This window comes from Equus quagga, chromosome 11 (assembly GCF_021613505.1).
Source record: "Equus quagga isolate Etosha38 chromosome 11, UCLA_HA_Equagga_1.0, whole genome shotgun sequence".
Lineage (NCBI taxonomy): Eukaryota > Metazoa > Chordata > Mammalia > Perissodactyla > Equidae > Equus > Equus quagga.
In genome coordinates, this window is record NC_060277.1 from 46,603,579 (window position 1) to 46,626,331 (window position 22,753).

Below are 22,753 nucleotides of genomic sequence, written 5' to 3' on the forward strand. Positions count from 1 at the left end.
GATGCCATGAAAGTCAGGATAGTGGTTACTCTTAGAAGAGGGGGAGTTTCAATTGGGAGAACACATAGGGAGGGCGTCTGGATAACTGATGAGATTCTCTCCGCTGAAATGGATGTTATGAGGAAGGGTGGTTGCCTTAAACAGTTGATTAAGCTGAATATTTGTTATATGTGGTTCTCTGTATTTGAGTTATATTTAACAATACTAAGGTAAAACTTTTAAGTGAAGTTAAGACATTAAAAATTTTTTTTATTTTAATTTTTAAAGTTAATTGTTAGGCTTTCATGGGAAATGGGGAGCAATGGGAGAGCAGTGCTAAAGACTTCAGTTGAGAGTCTAAATAACAGAATTGCAAACAGCAACTAAGACCGCAGACCAAAGAATCAAGTAAGTTGCGCATGAAAGGACTGCTCAGCGTTAGTCACTCACTTCAGCTGCCCTCAATACACGTTCTCATCTGTACACTGTGAATATGCAGTAAGTCGAATATACACCGAAAATGCTTGTTTACCTATGCTTCATTTTGCTGTTCAAAGTGCTTTTATATATGTTATTTAATGAAAGACTGCCAGAGTCCAGGAGTGGAAGTGCTAATGCTATTTAAATTCTCTGTATATAAAAATAGTGAATGTTTCTTTAATTAAAAAATACTTAAGAATATGCAATATAAGAATGAACCTACCTTTACTGTAGATGTCAATATATTGTTTAAAGTAATTTCTCCTTTACTTATATGATTCCTATACCTTATTTAAGGAAATAATTTTCACTAGTTTGATAAAAATGGGGATATATTAAACTGAGGTGAAACAATTTTTAAATGTTCATGACAGTTTGACAAGTCTGAAGTAAACTAAAACGACTCCGTTTTTTCTTGCCAGAGGTCTCTTTATTAGTATCCATGATCGCGGGCATATTGCTTCAATTCTTAATGCATGGCCAGAAGATGTCATCAAGGTAAGTTATCACATTTTTCCACTATGGCAAATTTATTCTTTTTCATGTCCCGTAACATATTGACAATTTTCAAGATATTGGGTAGTATTCACTAGCTTTCCTAAGTGAATGTCGCCTAATTTATATCCCTTTGATTTTTGCATAGTAGATTCCAACTGTCCCTCAGTATCCTTGGGGGGATTGATTCCAGGACCCCCGTGGATACCAAAGTCCTTGGATGCTCAAGTCCCATATGTAAAATGGTGTAGCATTTGCATATAACCTGTGCACATCCTCCCCTATTTTAAATTATCTCTAGATTACTTATAATATAGAATGCAATGTAAATGCTGCATAATTATACTGTATTGTTTAGGGAAAAATGACAAGGAACAAAAGTCTGTTCGGTACAGATGCAACCATCATGGACCTTTCTATCCCGCATTGGTTGAATCCTGTGGTTGCAGAAGCTGTGGGTACGCTGGGCGACTGCAATTTTAGTCTAAGACTATTTAGATACTGTTTCCCCGTTATTTCCATTAAACTTCTTAGTATTTCTTTATTCATTGTAAGTGATGATAAATGTTAAAGTAGTGTCTGAATTTCTTTAGGCAAACTCCTTTTTCATATCTTTTGTGTTTAATCACTACTAAGAGGAATCCAGGTAGGCAAAAAAATCTGTTAATTCATTTCTGTTATCATTGTGACCGTAAGTAGCTCATCTGACTTCCCTCTGTGAGTGAGCTAATGAAAATAAAATAAGAATGGTATGTGACATTTGGTAGCTCTCTGTGTGAGACACTTTTACCTGGATCACCTCTGGTATTATCCTGGTACTTCAGAGAGGAAAGGCAGGCCCAGGGGGCTACACAGGCGAGTGAGTGTGCGCTTGTGGGAGCTGGACACGGGTCTCAGAGCCCTTGCTGTCAAACATGGTGTTCTACCACCCGCCTTGTCTAAGGATGGTGAGATGTACCTATCCCTCCTTGGCTCCCTTTTCCTTTCTGTTAGGTGCCCAGCAACTTTGGGATATCTTTTAGGACTAAGATTGAGCAAATTGATGCCTTTTGGTGGTACAAAAGCACTTCAGCTGTGACTTCCAAAGTGTGACTCCCCTAATGACCTTTTCTGTTTGAGCAGTTATGGCTAGAATCGATTCACTTGGCTCTTTAAGGCTCAGGCTAGGTCAACTTGTAAAGAAACATGTTTTTCACTATTTTCAATCTTCCCAGTTTTTCCACTTTGCCCACCTAAGTTGCTCCTTCACCTTTTCTCCCATCAAGTAGACTGCAGTGTCCACAGATCCTGTCCTTAGAAGTTACCCTAAAAATGTGTTAATTCCATGAAATATAAATGTCTGATCCTCTAAGAAGAAGGATACTTACTTTTTTTTTTTTAGGAAGATTAGCCCTGAGCTAACATCTGCTGCCAATCCTCCTCTTTTTGCTGAGGAAGACTGGCCCTGAGCTAACATCTATGCCCATCTTCCTCTACTTTATATGTGGGACCCCTGCCACAGCGTGGCTTGCCAAGTGGTGCCATGTCCACACCTGGGATCTGAACCGGTGAACCATGGGCCGCCAAAGCAGAACATGCAAAGTTAACCGCTGCGCCACCATGCCAGCCCCAAGGATACTTACATTTTAACCAGGACACTAGAGATGATTTTAAGAATGAGTCAATATAGGAAATAGTTTTGGGGTAGAGAGGTCTAATTAATATCCTTCTAATCATAACAGCTGGGCAATAAGCAGTCACTTGCTTCATGTTCTTCCTACTAGCTGATCTGAATATTTAACTTCATTAGTAGCCTATATCCTTTTGACTCCTTAATTTTGGGCCCTCACTGATATTCTTGATCCTGACTATACCTACTGTTGTTGAAAAAGCCTAGCATAGAGTTTGGTGCATAGTAGGCACTTAATAAATGGCAGCTGTTTACTGTAATAGAATATTGAAGAATAAGATAAGAGTCTCTGTTGTGTAATTGAAAGCAAACCAGGCAATCAATTATTAGAGAAAATATAATTAAACTGTCTGGTATAAATTATTAGTGCCGTATTCATCCAGTCAGAGTTGAATATCCTTCAGAGAAGGCTGGAACAGTTAAGAAATATTTCTAGCAGAGTTGGAACTTAAATCTAGCCTTCGATAGTTAGAAGGGGAAGAAGGCACTGTCCTAAGAAGGGAACATATGGTTGTAGGTCTCAAGTTCGGGACAAGAGGGGTGTGTTCACGTGCAAAAGGAAGGCTGGCCCAACTAAAGCTAAGTGTCCTTATTGAAATGTAGTGAGATTAAGGTTGTCTAAGAGATGGCCAAATTATTATGAAAGGTCTTGAAATTCAGAAAGAGGGATTTAGACTTGAAAAAGTAGGATGTAATATTTAAACGGGGGAATGACTTTACATAAGTAATATTTGAGGAAGTTTCAGCAGAGAGAGAAGAAAAAGAGGCAGGAGTTCTGTATCCAGGAAGTCTACAACAGGAGCACAGGCCCCAGGAAAGGAAAAGACGGAATGAAGACAGGACACGTAGTGAGAGTCTGTGCGCATTCAGGGGAACCCCTGCGTATTTCACACACAAAGTTTATATTCAGGTAATGCCGAGATAGTAATTGACAAAGTAGGATGGGGATTTAATTTCTGAAACACAGACATCGTTGATACAACTTGGGTTATCTTGCTGGGATAATCCTCCTGTTGTGGCTTTATTATGCAGAAAACATCCAGCTGCTTTATTTTTCTTAAGCAGGAGATAAAGTAGGTAAAAACAAAAGCAAGAGTGTGTTAATTTAGTGATAAATTGCATATATCACACATTTTTTTTATTTCAGAGAATTCCTTTACTATTAAAATTCACTCTTTAATGTTGAAATGTTTGTGAATTAATGCTAAAATGTATATTTGTAATAAGGCATAAACTGAGCTAAAATATCAACTGCCTCAAAATGTAGTTTAAAAATTACTCAAATAACTACCACCTATATAAATGTCTATGGTATATTTATATAATTAAATTGATAGCTCGGGATGAGAGAAGAGCTTAGGGAATAAAGCTTATGAAGAAATGAAAAAGAACAATGCTTTTCCTAGACTTTGTATTCAAGACATATATTTAGTTTGACTTAGATGTGCTATCAAAAATAAATGAAAATGCTATGTTTTTTTTTTTTTTTTTTTGCTGAGGAAGATTCACTCTGAACTAGCATCTATTGCCAATCTTCCTCTTTGTGCTTGAGGAAGATTCACTCTAAGCTAAGATCTATGCCAGTCTTCCTCTGTTTCGTATGTGGGCTGCCACCACAGCGAAGTGCACCGAACTTAAGCCCTAGGCCACGGGACCAGACCCATGAAAATGCTGTGTTCTTTTAACCCCCTTTTTCAAAACAAAATTGAAACTGATGAGAATTACAAGTAGCAACTCTCTGGGTTTAAGTATCTTTAATGAAACCCAGAAAGCATTATATAGATTATTATTTAGATCACAACTAAGTTATATGACAATGTTCCTCTCCTTATAAAATAGCTCATAAACGTATTTAAAAGTGTATGCAGGCCAATTGGACTTCTTCAAGAAACACATTCACAAAAGTGTATATGATCAGTGATATATACAAGTTCCTCTATTGCGGTATTATTATTTATTTATTTATTTATTATTATAAATAAAATAATATCTATTAAATATAAGTTTGAAGTATTTTGACTTTGAAAATTTGGCTTTAATTTAATTTAAAAACTAAAGTTGCAGTTTTCTGCAGTATTTGGTTGTCTTTCTTAGGTTAAATCAGAGCTAACTAACCCAATGGTATCAAGTTGCCTCCTCTGAGACAGCATAACATATTGACCCTTTGCAATTGGACATGGAAAATTTATCAGCTCTCTGGAATATGCAAAGATAATTTTCACCCACCTCTCAAATGTGTTTACTTTTAAGGCAGTTCTTTGAGAGCTGCATAATATAGGTGAACAGAAAATTAAATGAAAAGACTCAAAGTGTATTTTTAAATATGTGCCACAGTGTAGCATGCTGGAAAAACACTGTCCTGGGAGTTAACACACCCGAGTTCTTGTTCTTTGGTATTAACCAGATAACCCACCTTGGGCAAATTATTTCAGTTCTCTGACCTTTAGTTTCCTAATCTAGAATAAGAGGGATGAACTGAGTGTGCTCTAAATTCCCCTTTACTTCTAAAATGCTATGCCTCTGTACATTTGTCCTGGTGATAATAATAGCATTAATAGCTACATTTTTTTGAGAATTTGTAATGTACCAGGTACTGTGGTAAGTTCTTTGTATGTTGTGATCTCATTTTATTGAATCATAGATTTATTCAATTAACTAATGGTTATTGATTGTTTACTATGTGCTGTGCTGTGTGCTGGTGTACAGTAAAGAGCAAAACAGTCGGTTCCTAATTTATGTAGCTGCTCTCAAAAGTGCACTTATTATTCCCATTTTACGAAGAAGAAACAGAAGCTTTAATTCATCAGTTTATCCAAGGTCGAATACCTAACGTTTTTCCAAGGCTGCATGGATATAACTGGTGTAGTAGTTGGTAGAAAATCTAATAAATTGTGCTTCACGTTACTTAACTATGGACACTCCTGTAATTGTCCTCAAAGTGGATGTGACTAGTTTTCATGCTGCCCTGTTTCGCTTTAGTTCCCAGTTTGAGCTCTTATTTCTCTGTCCTCTTCCCACTGCTCCTCTTGATTGAAGACGGAGTTATTTGGGTTGTTTGAATCTTTATGTGAATAATCTCTCTTTTTTCTTTTTTTGTTGAGGAAGATTGTCCCAGGTCTAACATCTGTGTCAGTCTTCCTTTATCTTGTACATGGGACCCAACCACAGCATAGCTTGATGAGCAGCGTGCAGGTCCACACAGGGGATCTGAACCTGTGAACCCTGGGCTGCCGAAGTGAAGCGTGAGAACTTCACCACCACACCACCAGGCTGGCTCCCCTCTCGTCTTTTTTCAACAACCAAATTAATCATATATATGTATTTTTAACAAAATATAAAAAATATATTTCAAATGTATTTATTTTCCCTACTCTTAAATCACGTAAAATCTTTTTCATGTATATTCGATTATGTTTTTTGACAGCTTAATATTTCATTATCGTAAGTATTATCTTCAGGAATAAAGACCAGGAACTGTGCCCTAGGATTTGTGAGCATCTATTAATAGATGTCTTTTCTGTTTCTTCTAGGCTATTGTGGTGACGGATGGAGAGCGCATTCTTGGCTTGGGGGACCTTGGCTGTAATGGAATGGGCATCCCTGTGGGTAAACTGGCTCTGTACACAGCTTGTGGTGGGATGAATCCTCAAGAATGTCTGCCTATCATTCTGGATGTGGGAACGGAAAATGAGGTAAACAATTCAAGTCTATGTGACAGCTATTTACCTTAAAGAGTAGAACCAATTCTTGCATTTTGAGCTTATTCCAGAACTTTATGAAATTCATACTTTTCTGTCTGATTCTCCCTCTCTCCTCAAACCTGTCCTCCAATTCTTGTAAGAAAACTATTTTCTCTGTCCCTTTTCCCTTCTCTATAATATGATTAATCTTTTACCAGCTTGTTTAGGATTCTATTATCCTTTCATGCGTGTTTATACCATTATTCAATAGACTATATGTTTTACTTTAGGATATTATGGTTTCTTTTTTTTAATTATTTTTTTCATACTACATAGGAACTAATCCCAGAGGACTTAAGTTTAATCAGCCTGAAATCTTCTTATTCTAAAAATCTGTCTTGAACCTGAGGTAGATGATTTGTAGTTTAGCATTTCTCATTCCTGCATCTAAATTTTAGAATCTCAAAGTCGTATATCAAGTAGAAAATTTTTTGCTCATCCTTTATTAGTAATGTTTAGGATTAGTTTTGGGTGATAGGTACTAGAAATTAAAGGCTGAATTTTCTGAAATAGAGAGGAAAGATAATGATCAGTTAAGGACAGACTTTTTAAAAGTTACATACAAATTTCAGACTTAGGCTCAGAATAGATTCATCATCAAAAAAGACCTTGATAATTTAAACAAGTGTGTACACTTTTTATAGTTATTTTCTTTGTTCCCTTCTAAAGCAATTTAAAACATAACTTTTGACCTGCTAATAAGACGTTATAATAGTAACTTGAACAGTTTTTATATTCTTTAACTTGTAAAAAGTTATAATATTTAACTTCCTATATACATGAATGCACATTTAACTTTTATAAAGGATATGTTTTAATAAAAATACATTGCATATCTGGCTTTTTTTCCTAATAACAATAGAAATGACCTAGAAATGATCAAAGCTGACCTCTTAAAACAAATATCCCCAAATTGGGTATATACATTGGACATTAAGATTTCCTCTTTATTTTTTCATATATTTTAAAACATTCTTCTGTGGTAAATTGCATTGAAATTAAAGTTTAAAAATCATAAAATCTGTATAACATCTTACAAATTCTAGGAAGAGAGGAAGAAGAGTAAAGAGTGATGAAACAGGCCTGCAGAAACTGAAGAATTGAGTTTTAAACTTGGGCCTTTTATTGAGATTGTCAGTATAACGTGGACCTAGAGAAGGTTGTGCAGTAGTGAAATGATAACACTGGGACTTCTGCGCTGATAGATTGTGTTAGTTACGTGAAATTCTTGATTTCGTGAGGGTGGATCTCAAAATTGTCAAATTGGCCTTGAATTTTCTCGCATTATCTCCATTGAGTATTCCTTTGTCTTTTGGTATTCACTGCTTTTATGATATTCCATTTCTGTCCCTCAGCCTGCAGAACCCATATCTGCCTGTCTTTCATCAAATTTCTTGCTTTGCCCTGCTGTAGATCTAGCTTTGTTTGTTCTTTTCCCATTAAGCGTGCCTGGTACTCAGTACACTTCCAAGTTTTTCGAGCTGCTAAATTAGAAAATGAATCTGTTGTTAAAATGCTATGTGTTATTTCTAAAGATTTTTGCTTACCGCCAATGGACTTTTGGAAATATTAGGAAAAAAATTAAGTGACTCGTGGAATTTTGACAGGTCAGTGGAGAATATCTTTTTAGCTTGAGAGAGCCTTTCTGAAACTCTAATTCCCATTAGGTAGCTTTAATTGAGTTAGACAAACATTAAGTTGGCAACTCTTAATGTTCTTATTTTGTTTATTCTGACATTTTACTTTTTAATTTATTCTTACACTGCTGCTTTACTGAGAAGACAAGAAAGGAAACATTTCAGTAGAGTAGAATGTTAGTGACTCAGTTGGTTTGTGTAAAATGTAATGGAGTATTTGTGTTGCCACTTTATATTTCTACTTTCACATGTGGAAAACTGCTATTAGTCAAAACTGTCCTGTAGTGATAATTTTTAATCTCATCACTTTTGTGACTCTCTGTCCAGTTTTACACTTCGTAATAAAAATAAAAATGAATTGATACTAATGCTTAGTTTCTTATCCAGAATAACCTAGCAAAGTTTAATGAAAAGTCATTCTCTTTTTTACAATTTACAAATGTTCCCTTTTTTTGTCATAAATAGCTATATTGAGTGGTAATGGAAATAGAGGTGGAATTAGCAGCTGATTAACAAGACAATCTTCACTTGCTGTAAAGTCACACTTTCTGACTTCTACATCTCTGTAGCTTTCAACTAAAGAAGTTTAAAGAACAAAGGCACTGAAACTGAGCCACAGAAGTGCTTGGCTAAAAAATACTCTTATTCTTTAAGTTAATAATGCAAAGCGTTAATTTAGGTGGAATGTTTGTGTTTCATCTTACCTTTTATCTATTATTTCACAGTCCACATTTTCTTTAATTTACTTGTGAAGCAGTTGCTATATAGAATTTATTTCTGTACCTGAGGTAAATTTTCTAAAATTGTTTCTTAAGAGCATACTATATTTAACTTCTTCTTTTTTTCTGTTGTTGCACAATCTTTTCATAGAAGTTACATTTCTTATTTGCCTATTTTTGTTAAATAAGTGACCCAATATCAAAGCTTGCTGTTTGACTAAAAATGGGAGTGGATGTTCTTTGTGTCCCCTCCCTGCTTGTCTGGGTATTATTGGGTTTAGAGGCTGCTTCGTCTGTTACATAGTGTATTAGTCTGCTAGAGCGGCCATGACAGTACCACACACTGAGTGGCTGAACCAATAGAAGTTGATTTTCTCACAGTTCTGAAGGCTACAGATCCAAGATCAAGGTGTCAACCAGGTTACTTTCTTCTAAGGTCTCTCTCCTTGGATTGTCTTCCTCTGGTGTCTTTACGTGGTCTTTCCTCTGTGTGCATCTGTGTCCTAATTTTTTCTTATAAGAACACTAGTTGTATTAGATTAGGTCCCACCCTAATGACCTCATTTAACTTAATTGCATTTTTAAGGACCCTGTCTCCAAATACAGTCATATTCTGAGGTACTAGGATTAGGACTTCAGCGTAGGAGTCGAGGGGGACACAATTCAGCCCATCACGCATGGTCAGTCTCCAAGAGGACGTGGGCAGTGTGAGCAGGAGAATATTGTCTCTGCATCATTAGTCTTTGTTATTAAGGCATTGCTCCGTGTCTCAGCTTTTGTGATTCTGATGTTGTGTCTACTCTGGTCTTCAGTTCGTGTGTACAGTGTATCTAGATCTAGAATTGTTACTGGAACTTGAGCTCACAAAGTTGAAGCCTCTTTCCATTTAGAAAATTCCCCCTTGTTTTTCAGGAAGCGCTCTTCATCGTTGGCATGAACCAGCCATGTTGGAGAGAAACTGAACGAAAGAAAAACCTTGTAGGTTTTCTATCATATGTACCTGCCATTTATCTTTCAGCCTTTGTATAGAAGCTAGTGTTGGCACTAGAATGAGGCTTGTATTAGTTTTCTATTGCTACCATAAATTGTTACAAACTTAGTGGCTTAAAGAAACACAAATATATCACCTTATAGTTCTATAGGTCACAAGTCTGACACAAGTCTCAAAAGACTACAATCATAAAATATGTCAGCAGGGCCATATCCTTGTCTTTTCCAGCTTCTAGAGACTGCTTCCATTCCTTGGTTCATGGTCCTCTTTATCCATTTTCAAAGCCAGCAATGTAGTATCTCTCTGACCTGACCTGCTTCTGTCATCTCATCTCTTTCTCTAACTACAGCCAGGAAAGGTTTTTCTTTTTCTTTCTTCTCTTGTTTTGAGGAAGATTAGCCCTGAGCTAAGATCTACCACAAAACCTCCTCTCTTTTTTGCTGAGGAAGACTGGCCCTGAGCTAACATCCATGTCCATCTTCCTCTACTTTATATGTGGGATGCCTGCCACAGCATGGCCTGACAAGCGGTGCGTAGGTCTCCACCTGGGATCCGAACCAGCGCACCCTGTGCCGCCTAAGCAGAACGTGTGAACTTATCCACTGTGCCACTGGGCTGGCCCAAGGTTTTTCATTTTTAAAGACTCACCCTTAATCACATTGGCAAAGTCTCTTTTGCCACATAAGGTAATGTATTTACAGGCTCTAGGGGAGGGGCTGTTATTATTCTGCCTACCACCTGGTCCGAGCTAGAATGTCATCATTTCTCCCTCAATCCTCCTTCACTTCTGGCCTTTTTCCTTTCATTTTATGGGGGTTACTTGCCACTTCAGGCAAGTCATCCCACATTGGAGTGAATGCTAATCATTATGATAAAGCCAGTGGAGAGAGCATAATCCCTCAGCAGCCAGGCTTTCAGTTTGTAGCGTCGTGTACTTTCTTTTTGGGAGTCTCATTTTACCTCATCCTCTCTAAATTAGAAGATGAGAGTGGACTGTATCAAGAATTTCTGTATCTGTTTTCCGAGACACTGCACCAGTGCCTTGGGAATGAGAGTGGGGTCTTTCTTCAGTTTGGTTTTATATGCACTGTAACCATCAGGAACTCCTTGAAGGTCGTGATACATTGTAGAAATACCCATTATCTAAATAAAATAGAAAATACGTTTACATGAGAGCAGCCTTCTGGGAAATAGAATAATTTCATTTTAACTTAACAACACAAGTTTGAAATGAGTGGTTCTCAGTATATGTTCTACAGACAAATTCAGAATTACCAGGGGCGTGTGTTAAGAACGCGAAATCCTAGGATGCACTCCAGACTTACTGAATCTCAGTCAAATTTTAATCATTTTTATTTCTACCATTTTAAAACATTCATGCCAGCTCATGTGCATACTGATATTTTAAGTATTGCTTTCGACTCTTGACTGAAGGTTGGCACCTAGTTTACTAAATCTTATTGATGACATGAGCCAGCAAAACAGCAAAAATTATAGATTATTTCTTTATAGAAACTGTTTTTTTATTTGAAAATAATGAGTAAATAGCAAAAAAGAAAATGATTATCTGTATATTGTAAGTAAAATTTAAACATAAATGCTAAAATGGAGAATATTTGTAACATTATGGCAGATTATGGTTTATAATGTTCTTAATATTCAGAGAATGCTTTCAGGTCAATATGAAAATGTCAAATGTGAAATATGCAAATTACCTGAGGACATATGGACACAGAGAAGTTACACATGAAGAAATAAACATGGTCAATAAACTTATGAAAAAACGTTTAATAATATTAGAAGAATACAAATGGGTGCTACTTGATAACATTATATATGTAAATATATTTATATGTATTATTTTATTATATATTATATTCATATATATTTATATGTATGTTCATATATATATACACACTCATATATATTTGAGGCTGCAGCAAAATACACACACTGTATGTCACTGGGGGAAATGTTAATTTGTTCATGCTCTCTAGGAAGGCAGAGTTCCAATAGAGATCACAAATTTTAAAAATGTTCAGCTAGTAACATGGAAACTTTTCACAGTGTATTATGTGAGAAGGGGTTATAAAACAGTCCATGATATTGTTCCAGATTTGGACAGCTAATATTATACATACATAGACATAAAGAAAAGCACCTGGAAGAATATGCATCAAGGTGCTAGTGGTGAGTAATTCCGAGTGCATTGAGATTATTGGTATTCTTTGTTTTTAATTTTACTTTTCACTGCCCTCAAATTTTCTGATAGGCAAATATTGCTTTTTCAATGATAAAAAACAAAGTATTAAGAAAATGTTTTTTAACTCTCAGAAACTTCAGATTGGGAAGGTAGAAATGTGAGACAAGACCAAGGTGAGAGTTGGTAATGATTACTGTTAGCTTCAAATAAATGAATGCTTCAAATAAAAATTCCCAAGGGTCCCGAATTGGGATGGTGCTAACAAGTAATTATACAAGTAAAAACAAGTAAAGTTATTAACTTTAACAATATATACTCTCCTTATCTCCTTTTTGGAACTCTCTTATATTTCTGTATGCTTTGTCCTCTACTCTGTCCTCAATCTTTTTCCTTCTCTCCTGCTTGTAACTCTTCGTAAGGCTTCGGTGATGCCATATGCATCACATGTGACACCTCTTGCTAAAGAAGGTCTAACCTCTTTTAAGTGCTTGCTTAATACCAAGTGTTTCATTTATTCTTTAACAAAGATCTATTAAGTGTTTACTCTTGGCCACAAGAAGTTTGTAATCCAATGAATTAATGTCACTTCTGTGCCAGGCTACTTGGTCTATGGAGCCGTTATCAAAACTGGGTAATCTTGTTAAATTGCTTTTTTTTTTTGAGGAAGATTAGCCCTGAACTAACATCTGCTGCCAATCCTCCTCTTTTTTGCTGAGGAAGACTGGCCCTGAGCTAACATCCCTGCCCATCTTCCTCTACTTTGTATGTGTGACACCTGCCACAGAATGGCTTGACAAGCAGTGTGTAGGTTCACACTTGGGATCCAAACTGGCGAACCATAGGCTGCCGAAGTGGAATGTGTGAACTTAACCGCTGCACTACTGGGCTGGCCCTGAGTTGTTTTTTCGTAGGTATTAATTTGTTTTTGTCAGCCAGATCGCTAGGGATGCCTTAATTATCATGAAATTTTAAAAACAGTAATTTTTGATAGGGACTTTATGATTAGAAGAATCTATAACCTCTTGATTTAATTCAAAAGCTTTATCTTGTTCATAAGTCTTCATAACTGACTCTTCATTGTGGTCAGACTTCTTTACGATTTATACTTTATCAACAAGGGACAGTGACAGAAAAGAGAAGGGGAAACGTAACATCTTTTCTTGATTGTGTTCTTTTCCTAATTCACAGTTTAGAAGTCCACATATATTCCAGACATGGAGAAAGTATTTAGCCATTAGTAGCTCATTGGCACTTCACCCTCAGCTGTTCAGAAGCCTGCCAGTAGATTCTTTAAAGATTTTAGGCCTTAAGGAACACCTGGGCTTTACAACAGCACTCAATTTTAGATTTTACATTTCATCTGAAATACATATATATGATTAAATATGTTAACTTCCAGCTAGCCGGAAAGCCTTAACTCATTGTTGTGCAGTAAATTATAAGTAGGATGACTCCATAATGTGTTGGCCAACCCAAGACACTTTCACAGTGAAAGATGCTATTAATAACTACACCAGGACAACAGGTGTGAAGTGGGCTATAATTTCTGTTGGCTTTAAGCAAATCCCAACTCAGATGATTCAAATGGTTTAATCTTGTTAACAACATCCCCACACCTGCAAAACCATCATTTATCTATAACAAATCACCTCCAAACTTAGCAACTTAAAACAATTACTATTTTATTAACGTTTGTGATTTGCTAGGAAGATTGGATGCTTGGGACAGCTTGGCCTTCTCCATATCCGTTCTCACCATTCACAGATTGTTCCCATTCCATATGTAAAATATGCTCATCTCCATCCTGGGTTCCCAAAAGCTTCATTCCACTAACAACAGCAGGCCCAAAGTTGAGGATCCTGTCGTTTAAAGCAGGTCTAAATGCAGGTGAAGCTTCTTGTGTTTTGCTGTTTGCTGTGACTCGTCTTATCCGATCCCACATACCCCATATACAAATGGGGAGGCAAAGGCAAAATAACTACCATCAGCACTTCCATTCAAAATGGGAGGACTAGGAATCACATGGCTCTAAGTGGTTCACAGCAATGCTAAATTTCCCACTGGACACATGTTGCCAGGCCACCTGCTTAGGGGCAGGGAATATTCCTTGAATAGCCCAGCTCTCCTTCCTCGGCGGTTCTGTAGTTGATTGCTCTCTTAGGCTTTTGGCTGTGCTCTCTGGCTCTGGCTCCATCCTCTGAGATATCCCTCTTTTTCTATAAGAAATGGCCATGTTGCAGCTGAATAGCTTTCTCAGCCTTCCTGGCTGTGGAAAGTTGGGGACCCAGAGAAGTGTGTGCATTTGGAAGTGTCTCTGTCCTAATTAATCCAAGTAGTAGCAGAGCAACCTTAAAAGTTTTTTTAGGTTTTCTATGTTTCAGATTAGAGTCTATTTTATTAGTTAAAGGCCCTGCTCACAATTCTTTTCAAAATAGACCTTCTCCCTACGTCGGTTGTCCTATCAGAGGGCTGTGGGACCAGTTCCTTTTGTCTAGTCTAGATGGTCTGTTAGGCTCTGCTTTAAATCGTTTAGAAGTTTTCACAAAAGTTACAACCACGCATTAATTTGATCTTTGACTGAGGGCGTTATTTTGCTTTGGAAATCTTTTACCAGCAAGACTTGTGTCCTCTATATTTTTTAATTAAAATTTTAAAAATTGTTCTCACAAGCTGAACCTTTCCTTCTTTAGCTCATCTGTTTTAACCTAATCATGTAGCAATGAGAAGCCAATTTACACATTCAGCATTCTGCCTGGAAATCTCTTTTCCCATTTTTTGATTGGGTTGTTTTTTGTTGTTGAGTTGTATGACCTCTTTACATATTTTGGAAATTAACCTCTTGTTGGATATATGATTTGAAAATATTTTCTCCCAGTTGCTGGGTTGGCTTTTTGTTTTGTTCATGGTTTCCTTTACTTTGCAGAAGGTTTTTAGTCTGATGTAGTCCCATTTGCTTATTCTTTCTTTTGTTTCCCTTGCCTCAGTGGATGTGGTATTTGAAAAGATACTGCTAAGACTGATGTCAAAGAGTGTACTGTCTATATTTTCTCCTAGAAGTTTTATGGTTTCAGGTCTTACCTTCAAGTCTTTAATCCATTTTGAGTTAATTTTTGTGTATGGTGTAAGATAATGGTCTACTTTCATTCTTTTGCATGTGGCTGTTCAGTTTTCCCAGCACCATTTATTGAAGAGACTTTCCTTTCTCTATTGTATGTTCTTGGCTCCTTTGGGAAAGATTAGCTGTCCATAGATGTGTGATTTTATTTCTGGGCTTTCAATTCGGTTCCATTGATCCATCTGTTTGTCTTTGTGCCTGTGTCATGCTGTTTTGATTACTATAGCTTTGTAGAATATTTTGAAGTCAGAGATTGTGATGCCTCCAGCTTGTTGTTTTTTCTCAGGATTCCTTTGGCTATTTTGGGTCTTTTGTCATTCCATATAAATTTTAGGATTCTTCTTTCTATCTCCATGAAGAGTGTCATTGGGATTCTGATTGGAATTGCATTGAATCTGTAGATTGCTTTAGGTAGTATGGACATTTTAGCTATGTTTATTCTTCCAATCCATGAGCATGGAATATCTTTTCATTTCTTTATGTCCTCTTTGGTTTCTTTCAGTAATGTCTTATAGTATTCAGTGTATAGGTCTTTTACCTCCTTGGTTAAATTTATTCCTAGATAATTTATTCTTTTTGTTGCGATTGTAAATGGGGATGTATTCTTAATTTCTATTTCTGCTAGTTCAGTATTAGTGTCTGGAAATGCAATTGATTTTTGTATGTTGATTTTGTGCCCTGCAACTTTGCTGTAGTTGTTGGTTATTTCTAATAGATTTCTGGTCGATTCTTTAAGGTTTTCTATATATAGAATCATGGCATCGACAAAACAGTAATAGTTTTAATTCTTCCTTTCAAATTTGGATACTTTGTATTTCTTTTTCTTTCCTAATTGCTCTGGCTAAAACCTCCAGTACTATGTTGAATAGGAGTGGCGAGAGTGGACACCTTTGTCTTGTTCCTGTTCTCGGAGGAATGGCTTTCAGTTTTTGACCATTAAGAATGATGTTGGCTGTGGGTTTGTAATATATGGCTTTTATTATGTTGAGGAACTTCCCCTCTATACCCGTTTTATTGAGATTTTATCATAATTGGATATTGGATCTAGTTAAATGGTTTCTCTGCATCTATTGAGATGATCGTGTCATTTTTATTCTTCATTTTGTTAATGTGGTATATCACATTGATTGATTTGCAGATGTTGAACCAACCCTGCATCCCTGGAATAAATCCCACTTGATCATCGTGTATGATCCTTTTAGTGTATGTTTATATTTGATTTCCTAATATTTTGTTGAGGATTTTTGCGTCTATGTTCATCAGTGATATTGGCCTGTAATTTTCCTTTTGTGTGTTATCTTTGTCTGGTTTTGGTATCAGGGTAATGTTGGCCTTGTAAAATGAGTTAGGAAGCATCATGTCTTCTTCAATATTTTTGAATAGTTAGAGAAAGATAGGTATTAAATCTTCTTTGAATGTTTGGTAGAATTCTCCAGAGCAGACTGGACTTTGGTTTTTTGGGAAGTTTTTGATTACTGTTTCAATCTCTTTACTTGTGATTGGTCTATTAAGATTCTCTATTTCCTCTTGATTCAGTTTTGGGAGCTGTATGTTCCTGAGAACTTATCCAGTTCTTCTACATTATCCAATTTGTTGGCATGTACCTTATGATAGTATTCTCTTATAATCCTTTGTATTTCTATGGTATCCATTGTAATTTCTCCTCTTTTCTTTCTGATTTTATTTATCTGAGCCTTCTCTCTTTTTTACTGAGTGAGTCTACCTAAGGGTTTGTCAGTTTTGTTTATCTTCTCAAAGAGCCAGCTCTTAATTTCATTGATTCCTTCTGTTGTTTTTTTTACTCTCTATTTCATTTATTTCTGCTCTGATCTTTACTATTTCCCTCCTTCTACTGACTTTGGGCTTTCTTCTTCTTTTTTTAGTTCTTTTAGATATAGTTTAAGATTACTTACTTGAGATTTTTCTTGTTTGTTGAGGTAGGCCTGTATTGCTATAAATTTCCCTCTTATACCACTTTTGCTGCGTCCCATAAGAGTTGGTTTGTTGTGTTTTCATTTTCATTTGTCTCCAGATATTTTTTGATTTCTTCATTGATCCAGTGGTTGTTCAGTAGCATGCTGTTTAGTCTCCACATATTTGTGACTTTCTTAGCTTTTTTCTTATAGGTGATTTCCAGTTTCATAGCATCGTGATCAGAAAAGCTGCTTGATATGATTTCAGTCTTCTTAAATTTATTGAGGCTTGCCTTGTTTCCAAACAGCTGGTCTATCTTTAATGTTCCATATGTACTTGAGAAGAATGTATATTCTGCTGTTTTGGGATGGAATGTTCCATATACATCAATTAAGCCCATCTAGTCTGTGTTTCATTTCAGTTCACTATTTCCTTGTTGACTTTCTGTCTGGATGATCTATCCATTGACATAAGTGGGGTGTTAAGGTTCCCTACTATTATTGTGTTGGTGTCAGTTTCTCCCTTTAATTCTGTTAACAGTTGCTTTATGTACTTTGGTGCTGCTGTATTAGGTGCATATATATTAATAAGTGTTATGTCTTCTCAGTGGAATGTCCCTTTTATCGTTATATAATGCCCATGTTTATCTGTCATTATCTTTTTTATCTTGAAGTCTGTTTTGTCTTATATAAGTATGGCTACACCACTTTCTTTTGCTTGATTATTGATATATGAGGGCTTAGTACTGCCATTTTATTTCTTGTTTTCTGGTTGTTCTAGATTTCCATTGTTTCTTTTTCCTTGTATTTCTGTCTGCCCTTTTCGTTTGGTAGTTTTCTGTGATGGTTTTCTGTTTTCTCTTTATTTATGATTTGTGACCCCGCTCTGATTTTTTTGTTTTGTGGTTACCATGAGATTTGTGTAAAAGATCTAGTAGATGAGATGTTCCTTTCTCTGATAGCCTCTTATCTCAATTAGCCTATGTAGGTTCCCCCTTTCCTCTTCCCCTTCTATGTTCTTTTTTGTCACAAATTATTCCTTATTTGCGTTGTGAGTTTGTGACCAAATTGAAGTTTATATTTATTTTTGATGCTTTCTTTCCCTTTATCCTTTATAATTAAGTGTTTTCTAACCTATTCTGATATAAAGCCGCAATTTTCTGATTTTGTCTATCTGTTTATCTCCTTGCTCAAAGTGTTGTAAACCTTTGCCTTTTTGTTACAGCTAGGAGGGCTTCCTTCATCATTTCTTGTAAGGGAGGTGTAGTGGCAATGAACTCCCTCAGCTTTTGTTTGTCTGGGAAACCTTTTATTTCTCCATCATGTCTGAAGGATGATTTTGTGGGATGGAGTATTCTTGGCTGATAGTCTTTGTCTTTCAGTGTTTTGAATGCATCATTCCACTCTCTCCTAGCCTGTAAAGTTCTGCTGAGAAATCTGCTGAAAGCCTGATGGGGAGTTTGGTTGTAGGTTATTGTCTTCTATCATGCTGCCCTTCATGTTTTTTCTTTGTCATTTACTTTGGACAGTTTTAGTATTATAAGCCTTGGATAAGGTCTTCTTTGCAGTGTTGTAGTTATGAGTTCTATTAGCTTCATGTACTTGCATGTCCAGTCCTTTCCCCAGGTTTGGGAAGTTCTTAGCTATTATTTCTTTGAATAAGTTCTTTGCTTCTTTCTCCCCATCTTCTCCCTCTGGGATACCTATAATCCTTATGTTACTTTTCCTAGTAAAGTTGGATATTTCTCAAAGAACTTCTTCTTCTTCTTCTTCTTCTTCTTCTTCTTTTTTGGTGAGCAAGATTGGCCCTGAGCTAACATCTGTTGCCAATCTTCTTTTTGCTTGAGGAAGATTGTCACTGAGGTAACATCTGTGCCAGACCTCTTCTATTTTGTATGTGGTATGCTGCCACAGCATGGCTTGATGAGTGGTGTATAGGTCCGTGCCTGGGATCCGAACCTGTGAACCCCGGGCTGCTGAAGTGGGGCATGCAAACTTAACCAGTATGCCACCAGGTCGGCCCCTCCTTCATTTCTTTTAAAAATCTTAGTTCTCTCTCCTCCTCCACCTGAATCATTTCTATGTTTCTATCGTTGAGTTCACTAATTCTCTCTTCCATAAGGTCTGCTCTATTTTTTATGTTTTCTATGTTATTTTTTGTCTCATTAATTGTATTCTTCATTTACAGAATTTCTGTTTGTTTTTTTTTTCTTTTTACAGCTTCAGTCTCTTTGGTGAAGTATTCCTTCTGTTCATTAATTTTACTCCTGAGCTCATTGAACTGTCTTTCTGAGTTTTCTTGTAACTCATTGAGCTTCTTTAGGACTGCTATTTGAATTCTCTGTCAGTTAGATTGTAACCTTCAGATTTGGTTCCAGGAAAGTTGTCATTTTCCTTCTGTTCTCCATATTACTGTAGCTTTTCATGGTGTTTGATGAACTGATCCTCTGCTGGCGCATTTGTGGTTATAATCACCTTCTCTTATTTGAGTATGGCTTTGGTTGCTTTGGTTCTGGTTGTCTGGGTCTTGTGGTCCTCCCGTGGCTCTTCTCAGACTTGCATGCTGTTGTCCCATGCATCACCTATGTCACTGTTCCCCAATTGCCTGGGGATGCTGGTTGCACTACTCCCAGAGGTGCTGGGTTCACAGGTGTTGCTGTTGCTGGTGGGGGCCCAGGGGCCCAGGGACTTGTACATAGCCCCCATGTAGTGGAGTTGGTGTTGGAAGTGCTGCCACTGGGGGCTGTATACTTCTGCCCTGTGTGCTCACAGTTGTGTGGGTCAGGTCACTGCCTCTGCTGCTGCTCCACTGACTGTCATGGGGCAGGGCCACTGATGCTCTGCTGCCACCACTTCTTGGACATTCATGCATGCATGCATGGCCACTGCTGCCATTCTGGAGGTGTTTGTGCACATGCAGGACTGCTGCCCCTTGGGCTTTTGCATGTGTGTGGGCTGCTGCTAGTTGCTCCCACCACCACTGCTGTCCCAGGGGTGTTCATGCACATGCAAGGCTGCTGCTGCCCCATGTTCAGGTGCATAGGGCTGAGCTTCCCTGGCCTCCACTCACAGTCCCATGAGCTGCTGCGTGAGCATCCATGTCCTGGATTGCTGTCACTGGGGGTGAGGAAGGGGGTTCTCCCCTAGTTCTACTGCTTCCCAGGGGTCCAGTCCACCCACCTTCAACTGTATACCTGCCTGGATCTCTTAGACATCCTGTTGTGCTGTGTAGGGAATCCTCTGTTGGTCAATGGATGTCTGTCTGGTTATAATTTAGAGGGAAGAGAGAAAGGGAACCTCTCACTCCACCATGATGCTGATGTCACTCTCAGAGTGTTTTCCATGTATGTGATCATGTGTGTACAAATAAAAATAGTTTACTTCTTCTTCTTTAATCAGTATTCCTTTTTTTCTTTTTCTTGCCTTATTGTAATGGCTAAGGTCTCCAGTGTAGTGCTGAACAGAAGAGGTGAGAATAGATATCTTTGTCTTATTTCCAATTTTAGGGGAATATCATTCAATCTTTCACTATTAAATATGTTGTTAGCTGTGGGTTTTTCACAGCTCTTTATTTAGTTGAAGAAGTTCCTTTCTATTCCTAGTTTACTGGGAGCTTTTGTTATATGTGGGTGCATTTTGCTGTGTATAAATTATACCTCAATTAAAAAACTGGTTTAATAAAAAACAGTAATATTACATATACTAAAATGTGAACAGAGCAATGTTGTCTCTTATATATCAGTTTTAGAAAAAACTCAAACTGGTTAAAGTTTAAAAAGATTAAGAAAAGCTTTAGTCAAGGCTAAAAATTTTATTTTTGTCACTCAACTATCATATTAAAGGTATATTCAAAATATTGCTTGAGGATTTTCCTTTTAGAAACAGAAAATAAATCTAAGAAAGGAATTGCTATCTTCCCATTTCCTAAGCTAATATAATACCTCAAAACTCAATATTATTTTTCTGTGTGATAAACTTTGCTGTAAAATTTGAATTGAGCTTTTCTAATTAGCACTACTGAGATATTTTAATTCCTTTTCTTTTCCCCAGAATGAGGCAGAATACTTCTAATGTTTAGAAATTACTTTCTTATTTGGTTTATAAATACTTAGGTGTATTCTGTATAATACTAAATAATAACTATGCAGGTTAATTCTAAATCAGTATGGCAAGATTTTGTTTCCATTTCTATCCTTATATACAGATGAGGAAACTGAAGCTCAGAAGGAGTAAATGACTTACCTTTAGTTATTTCTATATCTATGGTACTTTTTTTTTAATAGGAGTTACTTAAAGATCCATTGTACATTGGACTACGGCAGAGAAGAGTGAGAGGTGCTGAATATGATGGGTTTTTGGATGAATTCATGGAGGCCGTTTCTTCCAAGTACGTGTAATCTTTATTTTATCTATATTTGAGTTATCTATATTCAAAAATTTAAAGACAACCCAACATAATGACCTATAAAAATGTTAAAGTTTGGTGCAGTATGTTTAATATTTAGAAATGATTTGAGTGAAATACACACACACACACATACATCCTGATAACTATTAGTGGCCAAATGATAACATCGTGTGTCTATCACAGAAAAGGTTGTCTCTGTTGCTATACCTGTAGATACTTTTCCGTTATAAGAATCTTTAGATCCTGTGGTTATTGGAATATGATTATGATGAATGATTATGAATGATGATTATGGTGAATGAGGCAATGGCCAGTGACTAAATTACCTGAGCTAGCTTTTTTATGATTATTTGAAGTCTGTGCTTTGTTTCTGGCTGCTGATAAAATCTCATCTTTGATCATCTTTGTGGGTATATCTGACCTCTTTGTGGTAGGAAAAGCAGAGGAAGAAGTGAGCATGAATTAGTACAGTCCACAGGGGTCAGCATAGAGGAAGAACAAGGACATCCCTTCACAATCTACGAATCTCTGATTGAATCTACGGTATTTGATAAAATACAGTACTGTAGTTCACCTAATCTAGATAGCACTTAATCATGGGTCAAGTGCCACTGTAAAATTTTCCAGTTTTTCCCTTCAAATCAGAGACTTCTATAGTAATTTAGTAATATATTCTGAGAGAATTTTGTCACACTAACAGTCATCCCATTGGTTACTGTATAGCCACAGAAACCATGTACTATTTAAAAACATATATGTTTCCTTGGTTTTTCATAGAACTAAACTCATCACTAGAATCAGCTGTAACTAGAGATGTGCTGCTGGTTTCTTTTTCTTAGAAGGTTTAATTTTAAGAAGTTGTATCCAACAGCAGAAAGTGCTTTCATCAGCTTGCACAATATTTAGCATCTCCCATTAGCCAAGGTTTTAGTGTGGAGTATATTTGCCAATTAGTGTGAACTACTTTTTATTTATTTATTTATTTATTTTAATTAATTTATTTATTTTCGGATGTACATCACAATATGTTTCGAATTCTGTGTAGATTACATCATGTTCATCACCCAAAAACTAATTATAGTCTACCCCTCACATGTGCCTAATCACCCCTTTTGCCCTCCCCCCTCCCGCCTTCCCCTATGGTAACCACCAATCCAATCTCCACTGCTATGTGTTGGTCGTTGTTTTTATCTTCTACTTATGAGTGAGATCATATGGTATTTGACTTTCTCCCTCTGACTTATTTCACTCAGCAAAATACCCTCAAGTTCCATCCATGGTGTCACAAATGGCCAGATTTCATCATTTCTATGGCTGAGTAGTTGAGGACTACTTTTTAAAAGCCCATGCCTGTTTTATTTACTGTTATTATTTATTAACTTATTTAATTAAACTATACTTATT

General features: G+C 36.6%; 1 protein-coding gene across 1 annotated transcript in view; it reads left to right on the forward strand.

Annotated features, from left to right (window-relative positions):
• The window catches only part of ME1 (malic enzyme 1), a 174,686-nt gene that overhangs the window by 59,454 nt on the left and 92,479 nt on the right, over nt 1-22,753 (forward strand). Inside the window, exons 4-6 of the mRNA XM_046675226.1 lie at nt 882-957; nt 6,154-6,315; nt 21,225-21,328. Of these exons, the coding sequence (XP_046531182.1) occupies nt 882-957; nt 6,154-6,315; nt 21,225-21,328 (342 nt within the window). The remainder of the gene's footprint in view (nt 1-881; nt 958-6,153; nt 6,316-21,224; nt 21,329-22,753) is intronic.